Source organism: Sinohyriopsis cumingii, chromosome 17, assembly GCF_028554795.1.
Source record: "Sinohyriopsis cumingii isolate HCF-2022 chromosome 17, ASM2855479v2, whole genome shotgun sequence".
NCBI lineage: Eukaryota > Metazoa > Mollusca > Bivalvia > Unionida > Unionidae > Sinohyriopsis > Sinohyriopsis cumingii.
The window spans coordinates 95,651,790-95,672,619 of NC_142977.1; the positions used below are offsets into that span (position 1 = coordinate 95,651,790).

General features: G+C 35.0%; 1 protein-coding gene across 1 annotated transcript in view; it reads right to left on the reverse strand.

The window, feature by feature from the left end:
* LOC149779475 (parathyroid hormone 2 receptor-like) overlaps nt 1–20,830 on the reverse strand; it is a 153,159-nt gene that overhangs the window by 81,434 nt on the left and 50,895 nt on the right. Inside the window, exons 3-4 of the mRNA XM_089940164.1 lie at nt 18,551–18,661; nt 177–304 (exon numbers count right to left, since the gene is read on the reverse strand). Of these exons, the coding sequence (XP_089796290.1) occupies nt 177–304; nt 18,551–18,661 (239 nt within the window). The remainder of the gene's footprint in view (nt 1–176; nt 305–18,550; nt 18,662–20,830) is intronic.

Below are 20,830 nucleotides of genomic sequence, written 5' to 3' on the forward strand. Positions count from 1 at the left end.
TTGAACATTCGAAAGGAATGTATCTGCCTTCAAAAACCGGACGAACCTGATATGCAAAATAATGTCGAATAAGTCGATATCTGAAGTGCATTTTCAGGAGAATGTCTAAAATTTACTTTAAGCTATAATACGAAACTTACGCCAATGCAGTTTATGATTATGAAAGTCCGCCTTACTCTGATAGATGGCGTTTCCTGCTCATTCTTCAGGATGCAGCTTGAGAAGTCGGTCCATCCGCCGCTAGAGTTATAAAGTGGATTCTCCTTCCAGCTTCCGTTAGCCAGACATTCCCTCTCCACCATACCTGCAATGTGGCACAAAAACAGGTTCTCTGTTTGTCATCTCCAAATAATATTTCATAATTGCAATTAATATAAGTTTTTCGCTTTAAAGGCAAATTTCATTTGTCAAAACGCCATATTGTGACCACGACCAGCTGTCAGTATTTCTCCATAAACTGTTTGTTACATGAATTACATTGACCTCTCAAGACCAAACAACTACAATGAGTGCCAAGAAAATAGCAGCTATCGCTGTTTGTGATTCGAACTAGTAAATGCTTCTTTTTGTACATATGCTACATGAACAAAAATGGAAAATCGAACTCTCTAAGGTCCTTTTAATCAGAAAACCATATCAAATGTACATGGACTAAGCAATTTTATTTTCATGTCTGATTCAGGATAAAGGGAAAGTTTTGCTAAGTGCACGCTAGAAAGTTTAGATTTCTTTCGGTATTATCACGTCTAAAAAGACAACACTTTCAGTTGATATGTGTGTATGCTGTGTTCGTGTGTGTGTGTGTGTGTGTGTGTGTGTGTATGTGTATGTGTGTGTGTGAGAGAGAGAGAGAGAGAGAGAGAGAGGTGAATTGAATGTGTATGTAGGTAGGGAGGGGGAGTTTGAAGTTGCCGGGCGAGCACGAAATCACCTTCGCTGGCCTCAACATCATGCCAAGTTTGAAAAGAAGTCCGCATGACTAACCCTTCTCTACAATTTTTCTGATGTAGCTAAAGACATACACCGTTTTCGAGAAGGAGCAAACATTTCAATTCTTACAGTCACAACCCTCTTGTTTTCGATTGACATAACAGCTAATCCATTTTGACACACGGTGTGGTGAGACTGATATTGCATTTACTTATATTAAGCATCTCAGAAATGATAAGTGGTGACTCCGCAAGAAAATATGAAATAAATATTAAAGAAGAACTATAGTCCTCTGTAAAGATAATAAAAAAAAAACACTTCCACTATGGCGGTCATATGTATTTTGTCTCCAGTGTGATTTAGGTGTGTCCTAACCATGACTCAGTTCAATAACCGTATAATATAGGTGCGTCATTATACTGGCTCAGTTCACTGACACCAATTGGAACGTCAGGGTAAATATAAACTCTCTCTCTCTCTCTCTCTCTCTCTCTCTGCAAGGGGTTTGCAAAGAAGTCGTTACGGTAGTGTCATTTAAAATTTTATTTTTATCAAAGATAATCCCTAACACACACACACACACACACACACACACATATATATATATATATATATATATATATATATATATATATATATATATATATATATATATATATATATATATATATATATATATCCATAATCGATCAAAGTTTTAATGTTAACAAAAGAAGTTAACATTTCACAAGATTTGGATAAAACATAAAAGGTCCCTAAAGAGACCTATCAAACGTGGAATTTCGAAGGAAGCTGTGCGATACAGAGATGCGTTATATAAGCTGTGGAATATGGAAAGGCATTTTAGCCGTGTGATACGGAAATGCATCATGTAAGCAGTGGGATACGGAAAGGCATATAAGCCGTGGGATACGGATAGGCATCGTGTAAGCTGTGGGATACGGAAAGGCGTTTTGTAAAGCTTTGTAAGAATCTTTGTGATACGACAACTGACACTTAGCATCAGAATTATCGCAGAAAAAAAAACATTAAACTATTAAACAACTCATGCCCCCCCCCCAAGACCCCGCCTGATATGTAACGTAAAAAGTCTCCATCTATACATAAACGTCAAGTATAAAACTCTGCACCCTCCTTAACCAGCTCCTCTTCATACTTAATCGATCTCATCCAGTCTCTTTCAGCTTCTTAAAATCATTTACAAATTTCTAATGCAACAATCATACCGAAATCGTATGTACTAATCAAACTATCAAGATTTTATATCAGTTCTTTGAATAAGCATCAAGCAAATCCATAACTCAAAATACATAATAATTAAAAAAGAAACGAACAGCGTCCATGCGTATAACAAAGCTTCCTTTCATGTCTCTCTTATGTGTTGATCCTTCTCGACTGATGTCGATGAATCAAACTGCCTTTGACGTAAAATAACAATATAACTTATGAAATTTTCAACCGTATATATGTGTAAAAATAACTTTTACAATTCTGTGTTTTATGCAGTTTTATTTATGATCGTGATATATTTTATTTATATAGGCTGAAGTGTTATCTAAGATACTGTTGCACATGCAATTTATTTGTTAACCCCCTCCCCTATCACCATGTTTTTTCTTCATACACTGGTACATGCATACACGGTCGACGTCTTATATGGGACATGACACATAGTTTATACAACTCAACGATTCTTCTTCTCCTTCCATCAATCAACGTCATTGCGACTACGATACAAATCTATACACCTGTATTACAGGCAGCTGTCGGGCCGTCCTGATTGATCAGCGCTACATTAAAGAGATAAGCTGAGGTTAACATGTAACGAGCATCTCATTCTACGGAAGTACCTGACACTAACGTACAACCGTTTTCTGTGATCTCTCTGCATGCAATGCATCAGTGTTTCTTGTAGCTCGGTGCCAAATTTTCAGCCTTCCAACGGACTACGCCGGTGTTCACACAAGCTGCTACTTAGCTTCGTTGTGTAAAAGCGATATATTATAATTTATGTTAGACAGTTGTGTTACTTTGCTATTTAAAAACCATATCAAACTATATTCCACAATAGTGTTAGGGACATTTTGTATTTAATGTGTTCCCCCACTAGTGTTAAGGACATGTTATATTTGATGTGTTCCCCAGTAGTGTTAAGGACAGTGAATATTCAATGTGATACCCATCAATATTAAGGACAGTGTATATTCAATGTGTTCCCCCATTAGTGTTAAGGACAGTTTAAATCTAATGTGTTCCCCATTAGTGTTAAGGACAGTTTGTTTATATTCAATTTGTTCCCAATTAGTGTAAAGGAGAATGTATATTTAATGTGTTCCCCCATTAGTGTTAAGGACAGTTTAAATCTAATGTGTTCCCCATTAGTGTTAAGGGCAGCTTATATTCAGTGTGTTCCCCATAAGTGTTAAGGATATTTTTATTCAATGAGTTCCCCATTAGTGTTAAGGACAGTGTATATTCAATGTGTTCCCCATTAGTGTTAAGGGCAGCTTATATTCAATGTATTCCCCATAAGTGTTAAGGACATTTTTATTCAATGCGTTTCCCATTAGTGTTAAGGACAGTGTATATTCAATGTGTTCCCCATTAGTGTCATGGACATTTTATATTCAATTAGTTCCCCATTAGTGTCAAGGACAGTGTATATTCAATGTGTTCCCCATAAGTGTTAAGGACAGTGTATATTCAATGAGTTCCCCATTAGTGTTAAGGACAGTGTATATTCAATGTGTTCCCCATTAGTGTCATGGACATTTTATATTCAATGAGTTCCCCATTAGTGTTAAGGATACTGTATATTCAATGAGTTCCGCATTAGTGTTGAGGACAGTTTGTATTCTATGTATTCCCCATTAGTTTTAAGGACGGCTCATATTCAATGTGTTCCCCATAAGTGTTAAGGACATTTTCATTCAGTGCGTTCCCCATTGGTGTTAAGGACATTTTTATTCAATGCGTTCCCCATTAGTGTTAAGTACAGTGTATATTCAATGAGTTCCCCATTAGTGTCATGGACATTTTATATTCAGTGAGTTCACCATTAGTGTTAAGGACACTGTATATTCAATGAGTTCCCCATTAGTGTTGAGGACAGTTTGTATTCTATGTATTCCCCATTAGTTTTAAGGACGGCTTATATTCAGTGTGTTCCCCATAAGTGTTAAGGACATTTTTATTCAATGAGTTCCCCATTAGTGTTAAGGACAGTGTATGTTCAATGTGTTCCCCATTAGTGTCATGGACATTTTATATTCAGTGAGTTCCCCATTAGTGTTAAGGACAGTGTATATTAAATGTGTTCCCCATTAGTGTTAAGGACAGTGTATATTCAATGAGTTCCCCATTAGTGTTAAGGACAGTTTAAATCTAATGTGTTCCCCATTAGTGTCATGGACATTTTATATTCAATGAATTCCCCATTAGTGTTAAGGACATTTTTATTCAATGCGTTCCCCATTAGTGTTAAGGACAGTGTATATTCAATGTGTTCCCCATTAGTGTCATGGACATTTTATACTCAGTGAGTTCCCTATTAGTGTTAAGGATACTGTATATTCAATGAGTTCCCCATTAGTGTTGAGGACAGTTTGTATTCTATGTATTCCCCATTAGTTTTAAGGACGGCTTAGGTGGCGCTATACAGTTTCGCATTTTGCATAGGGTTAGGAATTTAAAGAAAAAGAATGTCCCCGGTTTTCCTCACTGGTTATACTGGCTATTTAAAAAAGACCTTGTATATCTTAGGTATAATGCAAAGAACCTTTAATTCCCTTTATTTTGGTGTATGATTGATGGGTGTACTATGGGTTATAGAGTATACAGCTTGGCCTTACTTCAAATGTGCACCTTTCAAAAAAGTGCTAGCTCTACTTGGTCATTTTCACTTCCTGAACTTCAGAGGTCAATTGTATAAAAAAGAGCCGATAACTTTTTTTACATTTTATATATTTGGTAATTCATTCATTGCACTTTCAGAAGCTGGTATTGTCTAGTCTGGCAAAATTCATTTTCCCTATTTTAATAGCTGCTATGTATAGTGTACTTTAGACTAATTCAGACTGATTTTTTAACACAAGGGAGCAGTCATTTTAGTTAGCAGTGTGCTTAAATCATGTAAAATTTCCAAAAGTACAATATCCAAAAGAAATATCATCCACATTACATTAATGTAGCATAGAGGTATGCAAACATTCTCTCCACTGTGCATGTTTTAAATGCGAACTACTTCACCTTACATACGTCACTCTCTCAAAAGTACATATTATCTGGTGAGCGCCACCATAAAGAAGATGTAGGTATTATTTTTTTATGATTTAATTATGTTTATATGGCTGAAACATTTAAGTCGCAAGCATCAAAACAACCCTTATGAATAATTCTCCTGCCTTTTTCCCCACAGAACAGTATTTATGAGTGTCAGAGTCTCTAACAAGTCCAGCCTACCCCCACCCCCATGATAAAAGTGAGCTATTTTAAGAATGCACATTACATTTTGTAAACATAGCAACCAATGTTATGCTGAATGATAGGAACATGAAACTAGCCAGAATTATTTCTGAGATATCAACAATGAATTTTACAATTAGAAAAGGGAGGTAACTCATCAGCTTCATAAAGGTCAAAGGTCAAAGTGTAAAATATTTGCCTATTGTTTAATATGGAAGAAGCGAATTCACTTTCTCATCATTTATTTTTTTATTTCATTGCAAATAAATGAAAAGAAACCTTTTCACCATATATTTCTGTCACTTATTGCAACAGTTTTAAATTTAAGTTGACTCTATTCCTATATTCTAAGTCTTCTAATTTCCCCATAATTAAGGTCACTACTCACACAAACATACCTCATGGCAAATTATGTAAGCAAGAGAAAAATGATCATAATTAGCTTATTTTCATGCTTAAATGCAATATGAATGTACCATTTTATTCAGAACATCATACATAATTATATGAAAATAAAAAAAAATAATTGCAAACATTTTTTTATTTTCTTTAAGGTGGCGCTATACAGTTTCGCATTTTGCATAGGGTTAGGAATTTAAAGAAAAAGAATGTCCCCGGCTTTCCTCACTGGTTATACTGGCTATTTAAAAAAGACCTTGTATATCTTAGGTATAATGCAAAGAACCTTTAATTCCCTTTATTTTGGTGTATGATTGATGGGTGTACTATGGGTTATAGAGTATACAGCTTGGCCTTACTTCAAATGTGCACCTTTCAAAAAAGTGCTAGCTCTACTTGGTCATTTTCACTTCCTGAACTTCAGAGGTCAATTGTATAAAAAAGAGCCGATAACTTTTTTTACATTTTATATATTTGGTAATTCATTCATTGCACTTTCAGAAGCTGGTATTGTCTAGTCTGGCAAAATTCATTTTCCCTATTTTAATAGCTGCTATGTATAGTGTACTTTAGACTAATTCAGACTGATTTTTTAACACAAGGGAGCAGTCATTTTAGTTAGCAGTGTGCTTAAATCATGTAAAATTTCCAAAAGTACAATATCCAAAAGAAATATCATCCACATTACATTAATGTAGCATAGAGGTATGCAAACATTCTCTCCACTGTGCATGTTTTAAATGCGAACTACTTCACCTTACATACGTCACTGTCTCAAAAGTACATATTATCTGGTGAGCGCCACCTTATATTCAATGTGTTCCCCATAAGTGTTAAGGACATTTTTATTCAGTGCGTTCCCCATTGGTGTTAAGGACATTTTTATTCAATGCGTTCCCCATTAGTGTTAAGTACAGTGTATATTCAATGTGTTCCCCATCAGTGTTGAGGACATATATTCAGTGTGTTCCCCATTAATGTCATGGACATTTTATATTCAATGTGTTCCCCAGTAGTGTTAATGATATATTATATTCAATGTGTTCCCCATTACTGTTATGGACATTTCATATTCAGTGTGATCTCCATTAATGTTATGGATATTTTGTCAAAGGTTGGGTACAGTCATCCTCCATTAAAGCATATCCAACTAAGCTCTAATGAAATAAACCGATATATAGATACAAGTTTGCCTTAATACGGATACAACGAATTCACTGCTTATGCGACATGAATAACTTCAAACCCTATACATTATACTGTATATAATGGAGACATTACAGTTCGTAAATACAGAAGAATAATCTGGGTATCCTTGAAGATTGGATTTCAAAGTATCTTACTGTATATCTAGTATCTAACGCTTACATTTGTCTTTCTGTGTGTCACGGCTGCCAAGCAATAAGGCACGATATCCCAATTTGTAAAAATATTTTTGGGGTATTATTATGTTCAATCTTTCTTTTAAACTCGCTCATCCCAACTTGTTTATTGTATCGTTTTGTTTACTTTTATAAACTCTTGAAACTTTCTTTCATCATGCCTGTCCTGGGACGGACAATAGCTAGTACTACAGGAATGACTATGTGCGTTAGAAAATATGCCAATATACTAAACTAACTGGGTCACTGAATTTCGTACTTTTCTGGAAAATTATGGTTCACTTGTTTTAAAAATTTCACGAAAACTCTGGGTCACTCACTGGTCTTCATAAATATATGAAAGAATTTGAGGTACAGTTCGTCAAATTATTTTTTTAAACAAATCGTGAACAATATCTTCAAAAGTTGCATGAAAGCACTTGGTCTACTTGCCATAAAAAATCATTGAAATATAAACTGGACCAGTCGTTTCCAAAATTTATAAAAGAGACATGGACTGCTGGATATCAAATTGTACTAAAATAACCGTGGATAACAGATCCTCAAACTCTTTTAAAACCTGGACCACGTGATTTCAAAATTATATTGTAGGAAAATCTTAGCTCTTATCTTTAAATTTGATGAAAACTCCCCACTGACGCCCAAAATTTTCCGAAAAACCATAAACCACCCACACGTACTATACCATCTTCGCTAACCAATGTTCCGATGTGTTAACCCTACTTACACCTTGGGGGATCTATCCGATATTTCATTGCTTCGGGTCTGTAAATTTCACTGGATGCGGCGGCAAGCTACCACATCCTTTCAAAACCAAGTTGCTGACATTTTAACACTGTTCCTACACGATCGAGGCAAGAGGAACACACATCTGGAATGGATTCATAAATAAACAAGTTTCCACAGCCGGTCCGTGTTTGTGCAAATACATCATGTCCCTTAAATACATCAGCAATGGCTTCTCTCTGGTACATTTACATACTGTAGATGCTAAACTTAGAAAGTATCCTTTTGAAGTCGGTTGCCTACACCATTTTTGGCTGATGTACAACGCGCCGCTAGCACACGATATTGATTAGTTGGCATTACATACTGAGGGAGGCAACTGGAAAAACGCAATGAAATATCTGATCGATCGGACAATGTGTAGATGGGGTCAACACATTGGAACCTGGGCTAGCGAAGATGGTACAATACATCAAAGAACATAAGATGGAAAGCTAGCATATCTCCCACTTTTATTATTTTCAGTTAGCAGTAACTACGTCATATTAAGATTAATATTACAGTTAACTGATTAACTAGCTAGTTAATTGATCTTTACAGATCTTGTTTCCTACTCTCTGCTGTGGAAATTGCATTCACCTTTTTTTCATACACGAGATTTAGTCTAATGCCTTATCACAGTTTTGTAGCATAAACATTAGTTTATTTGAGTTTTAATTTGGAGCTTTTTATTTCTGCGGAGGAATTTTATCCGCATTTTATATATTTTTTCCATATAATATGAAGTTTCAGAAAGTGTGTTAATGATGTTGAAAGCCAAGCTCTCTTTTGATCAAAGCTAACTGGTTTGAAGTTAGCTTTTATAACTAAGCCTTTTAGGTTTGTTTGAATGACACCATTCAGGTACTTTCATAAAAAAAGAACGATCGAATGAACCAACATGGTGCATTTCATTATCAGGGTCTCCAAAATCATACTTGTATTCACATAACAACCTAAATGATACTTGTGTTCACATAACAACCAAAATGATACTTGTATTCACATAACAACCGAAATGATACTTGTATTCACATAACAACCAAAATGATACTTGTATTCACATAACATTATCAACCTAAATGATACTTGTATTCACATAACATTAACAACCTAAATGATACTTGTATTCACATAACATTAACAACCTAATACCATATGTAACTACATAATGAGATAGTTTTAGACTGCTAATAAAATAAACGGTTATAAAAATGATATCATTGTTATTAGTCAAATGACATACACTAATCAAGAACTGTATTTAAGAAAAGGAAACTCTCTCTCTCTCTCTCTTTCTCTCTCTCTTATCATTATTCATTTTTATATTGTCATATTGAATATGTTGCAACACTTGTATCATGTAGGGAGAGGGCTACTTTAAGTTGTTAGAACTTTTGCCCAATCCCAATGTATCCCATTATGACAATAAAATATACGGTTATAAAAAGTATATCATTGTTACTAGTCAAATGACATATACTAATCAATAACTGTATTTAAGAAAAGGAAACACACACTCTCTCTCTCTCTCTCTCTCTCTCTCTCTCTCTCATCATTATTCATTTTTATGTTGTGATGTTGAATATGTTGCAAGACTTGTATCATGTAGGGATAGGGCTACTTTAAGTTGTTAAAACTTTTGCCCAATCGCATTGTATCATATTATGGCAATACAATGTTTAAACAAACAAAGAACACATACACACTATGGTACCGAAAGTCTGGTTAACTTCATCCTTATCAACCAACTGGGGTGAGTGGGGAATAAACGGAATAAAAGGTAAAGAAGCATTATTTAAGTAGTGTAACATATTATGAACTTACAGACTAGCAAATAAAATGTCTACTTACACTTGTAGCAGTTCCAGGAAGATATCGACTATATGAGAGTTTACGAAAAATTATACTATAAATACAAATATATTTTTACCTTGATAAATGTCTTCTCAAAATACGAACGGGCTAAGGAAGTAGAAGCAAAAACTTTAGAGATATGCACGACGTTTTGATTAAAATATTTAACGATCGAAAATAAGAAACAAGACAGTTCGAAGAAGAAAATGAATGTTATAGCTTAAAGGTCAAATAATTGTTAAAGAAAATAAATCGTATATTTTTCCATTCATTCAGACTAAAAGAAGCTCCATTAGTGGACAGATTTAATCGAACTTGTCAAACTATAATGTGGAAGTATTTTGTTGAAAATAAAACGAGAAAATAAATATAGCATAGAGCCTTATTTGATGGATACAGTAGATCATACTGAAACAAACTTGACTACCTATCAACTTATATTCTTATAAAATATATTTTCATATATTAGTATGGATGGAGATAATACATACTCTCCTTTCATTGTTTTCATGTTGGAAAGTTTGTACCTATTTTTCCAGTGCAACTAATATTAACTGTAGTAACAGTGTTTTGATATATGACTCTTGTACAAAAGAAACGAAATTTTTCTACAATATGTATCTCATATAAAAAATAATTTGTTTAAATATTTTATCATCAGGGGAAATATTTTTGACGCCCAGTTTGTACATGATTGCATTGTAAACTGTTTTCTCTTACCTTCTGATCTGAGAGGGAAATATGCAATTGTATCCATTATATCCAGGACTGAGGTAAGACTCATGTTGCGGGTTATGGCCAGTTGTGGCCGTCCACGACGTTGTCTTTTTGGCATCTTTATAAAATTGTTTACACTATCCTATGATTGACTGTGACATAACTGATCGTCTTTGGAACAACTGTTGTCTTTCTGAACAACTTCATTGTTGCACAACTAATCGCCTTGAGTCTATTACATTCAGTTTTCTGTTGAGTACGTCCAGTGTCATAAACCGGCCTGACGTAACCAGCACGTAGCACACGTAATCCGCACCAGGATCGCCAATGTTCTCGATATCCGCGGAAGAATCTTTGAGACGCTCGTAATGCTTGGAAACATCGAAATGGAAAATAGGGTACAACACCTAGAAACCATCGAGTGAAATCTGAATGCCTGTGTCTGTGTCCTGGTATTTGTTATTGCCCTCCGTGAGCACCATGTACACGCGCGTGTAATTTCTTGTAGCGACGTTTTGCAGTACACTCGAGTTCTCGCTCTGGATTCTGTCTGGAATTGATGCAAACGTGAATGCGGGATAAACCAAGATTATCAAACACATGCTTGTTTCCGGTTTGGTCGGTACGGCGTGCCGCTAATTGAAATGCCACGAAAACGTGCCTTGGAAGTTCGCTGCCAGGGTTAGTCGCTACTCGCCACGACGTGGTTACCTGCTTCTATGTAAAGCCGGCTTTGCTCAAAGTAAAGTTTCTTAGTAAATTTCGCCATCATCGATCTTAAGTCGAGCGTGTGTGCGTGATCGACGGAGTGATTCTGTGCATCCATAGTGACAACCATGTCATGATAAACTGATAAACTGGCCATCAGCGGGTGCTGCAGACCGAACATATACAACGCAGCCGAATCCCGCTCGAGAATCAGCTTGTGCTTGACTCCTCTGAAAACCATGAGATATCGCGACACACTCCAAAAATAACGCTGATAGGAAGCATCGTGCAAATTTCACGGCCGTCTGGTGGCATAACCCCTATTCAACGTACCACTGACTGCAAAAGCAAATGTTGCTCTGAAATTGGCTCCATTTAGAGCATCGGTGTTACCGACGCCAGCCACTAGAAGTATGTCTGAAGTTGCCGCAAAGTCAGTACTCACCGCAGCACCCGTGGCCGTGGTCATATAAAACCACATGCTAGTAGCACACGACCGTATGTAATCATCACTGAACATGACCAGATTGAGAATGGTGCTGGCCAGAGGCAAGTATCCGTAAATTTCTTCCACGGTCTAATTGTTCAGCTGGTATTGTGCCTTTTTGAACAACGACCAGTCGTTGTTTTGAAGCGTGATCTGAGAATTGAGAGCAAAATTAACAGCTGGAGCTGCCAACGTCTGGATTATCCCACAGACATCTAAGAAAGACTTACGAGGACGCGAATACACATCTTCGTCCCGTGTTTAGATTTTCCGGTACTGAACATTAATATTGTTAATATTCGTGTCCTGGTACCTAACATCCTCGTACTCGGTGGTAGACTCGTCCACCGGCGTATCGTCGTATCTTCAGGTAATCGGACGTGAATCTCGGGTACATATTTGTTATAATATAAGATAATTATTATCGCACAGTAATTAAACATTACCGGTAATTGCAGAGCAATTACTGTAATTAAATCTGTCCATGAAATGGAACGTCAAAAATGTACTCGATGTAAAGATGTTGAAAGTGTAATGAAATCTCCATGATATTATACAAAACAACCAGTCATTTATTAATTTTATTGTAAATTCATCATTGTCTTTCCTTTCAAAGTTTAATTATTTCGGCAAATCTTGAAGTTATTATTATAATGTTTCATAATTACAAGAAGCTTCATTTTCTCCTCCTCGTCAATGTTTAATTGATTGACTTTATCTTTCCTACCTTTAGTCTTTCTCAATAAATTTTAAACTAAAATCACTCAACGATATCTCTGTTACTTCAGCGCTTAGAATATACTTTTACTCTTTTTTAAAACTCAGTGGAGCATATGTTAGTAGTCTCCCCTAGTAATGATCATTATTTAGGTCATTTAATTATTTTAAATATATCACTTTGAATTTATAAGACATATTCCTATAGCAACAGTGGTGTCAGCTTTTGTGAACTTACTTCTGAGGTTTTACTTTCTCCTGCCATTTTCCATTTATTTTACAACCAAATAAACTTTTTCCCGAATAGGTTATTCAAGTTGTTGTCAAGTTACCATCAATTTTTTTAAATACATAACTCTAATGTTATCTTCTGATTATTTTGAAATTAACTTCCAGTTATGTTCTAGTTATTTTCAAATTACCTTGAAGTTATTCAGTACTCCAAGTTAAAGTTTTTCAGACACAGGCCCAAAACTGTTGACTTTGAAAAAATACAGTCCCTGACTCATATTATACTAGCCTTGACTCCGATTCTGTGTGTTCTAAAGGGACATATGGTAAATTATTTTTGATACACAATCCACCAAAAAAAAAAAAAAATGGTCGGTCCCTTATATTTGTGATATTGGTCATATTCTGCAGACGAGGGTCTCACATCGAACAGGGTTTTCAACAATTTCAGTTTCTGCATACTCAGGTGGTCAATTATGAACAAATGTAGAATATAACACCATGTTTCTCAAAGTTGAAAATATAGGTTCCTAATTAGTTAATATGATAGTAATGTAGATTTTGTTGCAATTACAGGAAACACGCACTCAATAAAATCAGCTTCTATCAACTCCCTGTATTCAATGGATTTCAATGCACTGTAAATTTCTTGGTTTCTTTAGTGTGGAAAAAACATCCATTGTAGAGTCGCCTTTTATAATTTGTCAATACCACATCTTAGCTGAACTGAACCAGTCATAACATTACTGCACGATATATGCCTTGTTAAGTCAGCGTGAGCAAGTCACAGCCTATTATTATTATTATTGTCCATGCTGCCCAAGTAAGCACAAATTATAGGTAACCAACGGTCAACAAAACTAGTACTATTCCGCATTCATAGGTCACATGCTTCGCTGTGTGCGCACAAATGTTTTAGCTTTTGATGCAATTAAGCAGACGATCCTCCTAATTTGGAGCGATTTACAGACGGGCTGAGTATTAATAATTTACAAATGTCTTTCAAGAGTTACGACTCTATGGTCACAAGCTAAGTAAGAGAAAAAAACAAATGGTTTTGTAAAACTTACAAACAATTCAATTATCAATATTATCAAATGAAACTTTAAGAGTAACTTACAGCATTATGAATTGAATCCTGAACAAGTTCTATTAAAGTCAAAAAGAATGAAATGTTCCGTATACATTTCAGATCCAAGAATATACTGGTCCTCCAACAGTCATGATATGTCAAAATGGCGTTCTATGTTGATCGGGAAGCTTTATTTTGCACCGTTACCATCTTACCGTTTTTAATTTCAACCAATTCTTCTTTTATATCGCTGGTCGATATAGGACCTTTTATAATTTTTAAAAAAAGATTATACAAATAACTTTTTGTTTGGCGCTAAATAGCCTAACAGTGCTGATGCGCCGTTAAAAAATCAATCAATCAATCAATCAATCAAAATGGCGTTGTCCAGGACTCCTTTGAATCATTCACAATATATCTAAAATAATATTATAGTCCTATGAACACTTTTTATTTCCACTGAAAAATCCAAACAAATGCCTTTTCTCTCAAAAATATCCAAATACTACATAAAATACGTCTGCAGACTTGATGTTATGACAATAACAAAAGAAATAAGAATGGGAAAACTGCCAAGTCCTAGTCACTTATATACAGCCGATTGTCACTACTCTTACGTGAAAAATTGCAAATCTCCAACATTGCAAAACAACTCAGATGATCTATCCCACCCGATAGGTAATAAATTCATTCCTCTAGGAACCTGCTTGACCGACCTGTCCAATGGGAAACATCGCAAAACTTGTCAATATATTTAATAACAATTGTATTATTAGCAACTGTCAACACGTACTTAAACATGTATTTATAGATCTTGTATAACTTTACGTTCTTAATCTTAAAATACATATATGCACATTTCAACTAAAGATAATCACTACAAAAATTGTTTCACAACCATGAATGCAATTTGCAGAAATAACAGATACGTATAACACAAGAACTTCAAAATATAACTGCAGTATTGCGGCCTCGGGGTTATAGTTTTTGACATCCAAATTAAATAACACATTTTGCTTTTTTCTTGTTTTTGAGAGGCGGGGATAGGGGAAAATCGCTTATAATACGAAAGGGGCCAAAACTATTTTTAGATTGGCCCCCAGCATCAGGCTACCTAATTGTTTGAGCTCTAAGTTATTATATATTACATTCATGTAAATTCAGTGTTACTTATAAGTGATTTTTAAGTTAGGTTGAAGTTATTTTCAAGTTACGTACACTTATTTTTCAAGTTATCTTCAAATATTTTGAAGTTATTCTCAACTTGCAAATGTTTCAAAATAGCATTGTTAGTTATCGCCTTTCTTACTTTTTCCTTTCTAAAGTAATGTGCTTAAAAGTTACTAAACTTGAACTCAACGCTGAAATGGTAATGGAAACTGAGAAGATAAAAAAAAACATTCAAGTATCGAATTCAGTTTGTTGCAAAGATGTTTTCTTTGAACTCTTATTATAATTCGTTTAAATTATCAGTTGGAAGAAATTTACCATCCCAAGATGTTATTACTAGCAATATTGCATCTCAGAAAGACTGATATGTTAGCAGATGTAGTATTTACAGTAATTTCATATGTTGTATTGCCTTTGTTTTGAATAAATTTTATCCTCTATCAAATCTTTATTACCTTAGTGGTTTCCAATTATGTTCTTGTATGTTCTATTTACTATACTAACGTGTATTTTCTGTTTGCAGACTTCGGTACTCCGATTTAATTTGAACGTGAATGCCAATATTATATTCTACAAAATCTAATTTATATAAAAAATTTTAATATCCATTTGAATAGTGCAGCATGGGATAGGGTTGTTCTGGTCAAGCTTGAAAATCTAGTTATAAAAATGGGGTTTGATGAAAATGATGGTGTAGATCGGTTTCAAAAAAAATATATATTTCTGATACTTTATCGGATAATTTATGAAATGAGGAATTTGCATCCCATCAGAAACAAATTCATCAGTTAATTATATGAATAGTCGTTGTATTAAAAAAAATAGGTGAGTTAGAAAATGAATGAAATACAATATGATTTCATTTTAAGACGGATTTTAATATCAAAGCAGCGACATTTTACAACCAATAATTTCTTATAAGGGTAAACCAAGACAATCTTGTCACTGAAAAGTAAACGTAATCAAATAGTTTGAAGTGTGTGTGTGTGTGTGTGTGTGTGTGTGTGTGTGTGATTTGGATGTGTAACGTAGCTTCTAACAATTTTTCAGTCATATCGCTACGATGTCTGCAGTGTGGCAGTTTGTAGTAATGTCTAGCACTGGGGCATCATGCCGCTGACACGTAGCATGATGTCCTACCCAGTCAGATTATCCTGACACTAGGCCGACCAGTCTTAACACTAATCTCTTAATACAGACCGCCTAGCGAGGCAGCTGTTAAGTACCGTTTGTATAAGTCTTTGGTATGACTCGGCCGAGGTTCGAACCGGCGACCTCCCGCATCCGAGGCGGACGCTCTAACTACTAGGCCACCGGAGAGGTAATAGTTGGAAGTTAATGCTTATCTAAAATAGGCTCGGTAAAAGGGGGAACAACTTGTAACATAAAGTTGCCGATGAAATAGAAATGCGCCAATTACAACCAGAAGTAAGAGCAATGTATCCCCTAGTGATATACATTGTGATCAATCAACCTATGCCGATGCAGAGAATTACAACACCTGAGGAAATATAATTAAACGCATTTAACGAAAATAAGCCAGAACACAGGCATTTTAAAGGCGCAGAGGCTTTAAGAGATGAATATTTAGAAAACAGTGATATCCGACCCCCTTGAAGATTGTTAATATTTAAGAAAAAAATAAAGAATTTAGGACTCATGTAATTGCATCAGAAGGAGTTATTTCAAAAATTAAATGAAAACATGTCTTGAATTGCTTGACAAGGAGATATATATAAGAAATTCATCGCTAATGTCATCGTTAACTAAAACTGTAAAAGCTGAAGTGGAAGAAAGTCTGCTAAACATTGAAGTTCAAAGAATAGAAATAATTAGTTACGTAATATACATGGAAAATAACCTTAAATAAATTATCAACAAAATAAATGTAAAAGTAATAGGAAGTTATATTTGGGTGATATAAGCCATACGGCTGCTCTTTATATAAAGGCTTAAGGATTGTTACGTTCTCTTCCAGCAATCGGAATGATATCAGCAACCCCTGGCATATCCATGAATTTTTTTGGTGTAAAAGCTTAACAGTTGGAAGCAGTAGCTATAGCAAAGTTGGTGGTGGCGGCAACGCTGATTCGTTTATCGATAAATTCAAAAAGGATATGAAATTATTGCCAGCTATGTATTTAACTTAGATACAACGTAGCAGCCACATTCCCCGGTCGCGTTGGCTTTTTATCCGATGTTTTTAGAGTATAACATATGCGAATAGCCTGTGTATTTCTTGCAGTTTTGAATGTCAGTGTTTTGTCCGGGGGGGGGGGGAGGGGGTATACATTTGAGATTCAGAGCTCCTGCGAAGCTTTTGTTTTGTTCGTAATAGAATTCTCAGAAAAAAGTTATACCAGACATTTGAGTAAATTTTGCAGACCAGCTACCCAATCGTTTTCATAACATTTTGAGGAGAAGGGAGGCACAAATGTTTTAAAATTTTGCACACCGTTGGGTTATGTTCTTTTTTCATTAAAGTTTTGAAGACATGGAAGAAATCTGAAGAGAAATGACACAGATCTTTTTCATAAATTTCTGAAAACTAATGTCACGGTTTTGCCCCCATAAAACTGTAAGGCCGGTGGCAAAGGTTATGTTGAGGACCAGTGAATGAAGTGTCCCCCCTGGTTTTGTCATATAACTTTGAAGGTCAGTGGAAAAGGGTATTCCAATAATATGTGGAGATAGGAGAAGTGTTTTTCAAAATTTTAAATAGAGCATGGTTACACTTTAATTTTGGAAACCGCTTTGAAGTAATTTAAAACTGGTTTAAACTAGATAGAACAGATCAGGCGGTACAAAAGTTAATTGTTCTAGAATGCTTTGCAAGCAGAGCAACGATGTTGATCGGATTCATTGGGAATGTCTGCAGGCCAGATTTAAAAGCTAAGAAATCAATTGATTATCGTATTGCAGTGAGGCAGGAGGTGAAGTCGTCATTATATGTGTTATAAATACTTCGTACATTTTGAAAAGCAGATATCTGTATTATTAAACATGGCATATTATGACGGTTTCGTTATAATGCTTCATGACATCCTGTATTAAAATCTATCTTAACTGCTTTTCGCAAAATCAATGAAAATAAAATGTAACTGTGTTCTATGTCCGCTGAAAATTGAATTTATGTATTATCAGATTTTGATAAAGTTTTTGAGCAGTACACTAATTTTGTTAATGCTATTTTGTGGCAGATATGAATTTGATACGGAAAGATTTATTTCCCCTGCAAAATGGCGTCCACCATCATTTGTGCAAACTACCATTATCACGGACAGAAAGAGTAATATTAATGCAATAAAAAACCTGAGTAAGTATCAGAGGATTATTGATTACACATTTAAAATAATTACAGAATACTTTATGTATTTTTTATTAGAGGGCGATCAAAGAGATAGTGGACATTGATTTAATGGGAAGAAATATTTAACAGTCATTGACGTGATATAAAGAATATTTTTATCAGACGTCATTCAGATAAACAATTATGTACGTCACTCGCTATCACCATTTTCCAAGCAATTATTTATCTGCAACGAAATAAGAGGCAATGCAAGCATAATAATTACAACAAGAAGATATATTTCCCGCCATGCAAACGGTAACAGGTTGTTTTGATCAGGTGAAAACCTGTCATGTACTTACCGTCAGGATTGAAACCGATGATGTAGTGAGGACACCTTTCTCTCGCGATGCTGCCGTTAGCTGTACTGGACCAACACATAATTCCATCCCACACCGCCTTACATCGACCATCTACAGTGTGCAATACAATACAAAATATAATTATAGGGTAATATTGAGAAAAAATAGCCATATCATTGCAGCAGTAACTTATGTAGAACAGAGTTATCAAAGAAAAAGTTCAAGTAATATTTATTTATATATTTTTAATTTGTATTATTTATTATTATCATCATGTGTAATCAAGGCAGAATTTGTTGTTATAACAGGGCAACTATATATATATATATATATATATATATATATATATATATATATATATATATATATATATATATATACGAAATTCTGCCAAACTTATCGTTGAACTATTCTCTTTATGAAAACGTCTGGGTCAGGTTGAAATGTTTCAGATTCATTGAACGCCAGACACGAACCCAGTTGTTAAGCCATTTTGTATTATTTTTCAGACGAGGGATCGCCAGACAAAATATCAGGGTCTATTCAGTTCAAATATCTAATGGTGTCAGTATGTCTTTGCAGGTTAACAGAGTTTGCTTGTCACAATAAAATACAAAGGTAAACAAAATGGACTCCATCATTTTTTTAAAGGGTCACGGTTGGAATTTTTTAAAGGCACAATGGGTCTGTACCAGTGGTATACAATTGTGTTCCGATATATTTGGGATTTTTCCAAAAAGCAATGCATGGACAGGCAGACAGACGGAAGTAATTTAAAAGCTTTTACAAAATGGCTATCGTACATCGATACTGGATCATTATTAATTGAATTTACGGAATAGTCTGATCAATTATGACCTTGCAATTTGAGAAGGAAACAAAAACGCACGTTCGAATGAAAATGTTGACTTAAACAGTTGAGCAGCATGAATGCAAACATCAAAAGTGAATAGCCGCAGAAAGGTCGCATTTTTTGGAATGACAGGTCATGGTACAAAAACTGTCTGATGTATTAGTACAACCGGGGCCATCTAAATAAAGGTATTATGTAATAACTCACAAAGGAGAAGGTAACAAAGGAAAACAATAAGATACCGACTAATATTATCCTATTTTACAACGAAGAACATTGTTCTAAATACATCAGAATCTGATTGAACAATAATTAGAGAAGCAGCAAATAAAGAAGATGCAACAGTAAACGTAACATAAATTACCGTATATACTCAGTTTTAAGTCGAGTAAAATTGCAAACTGCACAGATCCAGATCTGCCGGCGCATAATGCCGGAGGATCCGAGTCTATGCAGTTTGTTATGAATAATCAGTACGGCAACGCATAATTATTCATACATCTGGATTACACTAGTTAAACTCCATGTAAAACTACAGGTTGACGTAGAATAACGATGGGTACCTGGATGTATTAAAATATTTTTTCTTTGATCGAATGCGTGTGTGCAGACAACACTATAATGCCAACAAAGTCTCACAAACATGGACATCAAATTCAACCAAACAACTTCCAAGACATTTATTGCATTTCAAACAACTTCCAAAATATATTTATTGCATTTCCAACAGCTGCTGGAAATGTTTATTAAACAATGTGATATCTAGTAAAGCCAATTTAAAGCAAATGTTTGTAAATAAATTCAATTCAATTTCTCGAGAGAGCCTTACAATCTTACTGTAATCTTATCATTTAGCCGCGGTAAAATAGTACCAGTTTTATTCGTGGCAGGGACTATTCGAGCAATAAATGGAAAGCCACAGCCGGGAATGGTATTTAGACGAGATGAGGTTGTTGTTGTTGTAGGGTTTAACGCCATTTTTCAGCACACGATATACACGACGGCCAGTATTAACGGTGGAGGCAGAACCCGGGAAAACCCCGGAAAGAACCACCGACCCACGAGAAGCTACTGGCATGCTTTCTCACATACCCACATTAGCCGAATACATGAAATTTAGCTTGGTTGAGCTTATTAGATCATAAATAAGATAAACCAAGAAAATTCACATCAACAATATATAGATAGGCTTTGCCGTCTCACTTGCTTACGAGTGATAGAATTAAGACTGGAAAAAACGTAAATTAAACTTATTATGAAAGCAAAATGTTTTAAAAAAAAACCTCCAAACAAACAGACACAATAGTTCGCACAGGCACAATTTAAAACGGAAGAGATAAAAAGTGGGGTTTTATCGGTCCATTGCTTGTTGGTACTGTTTGAAGTCTTTTACCTGGTATGGTAGGTATAATTCCAGTGACAAAAGC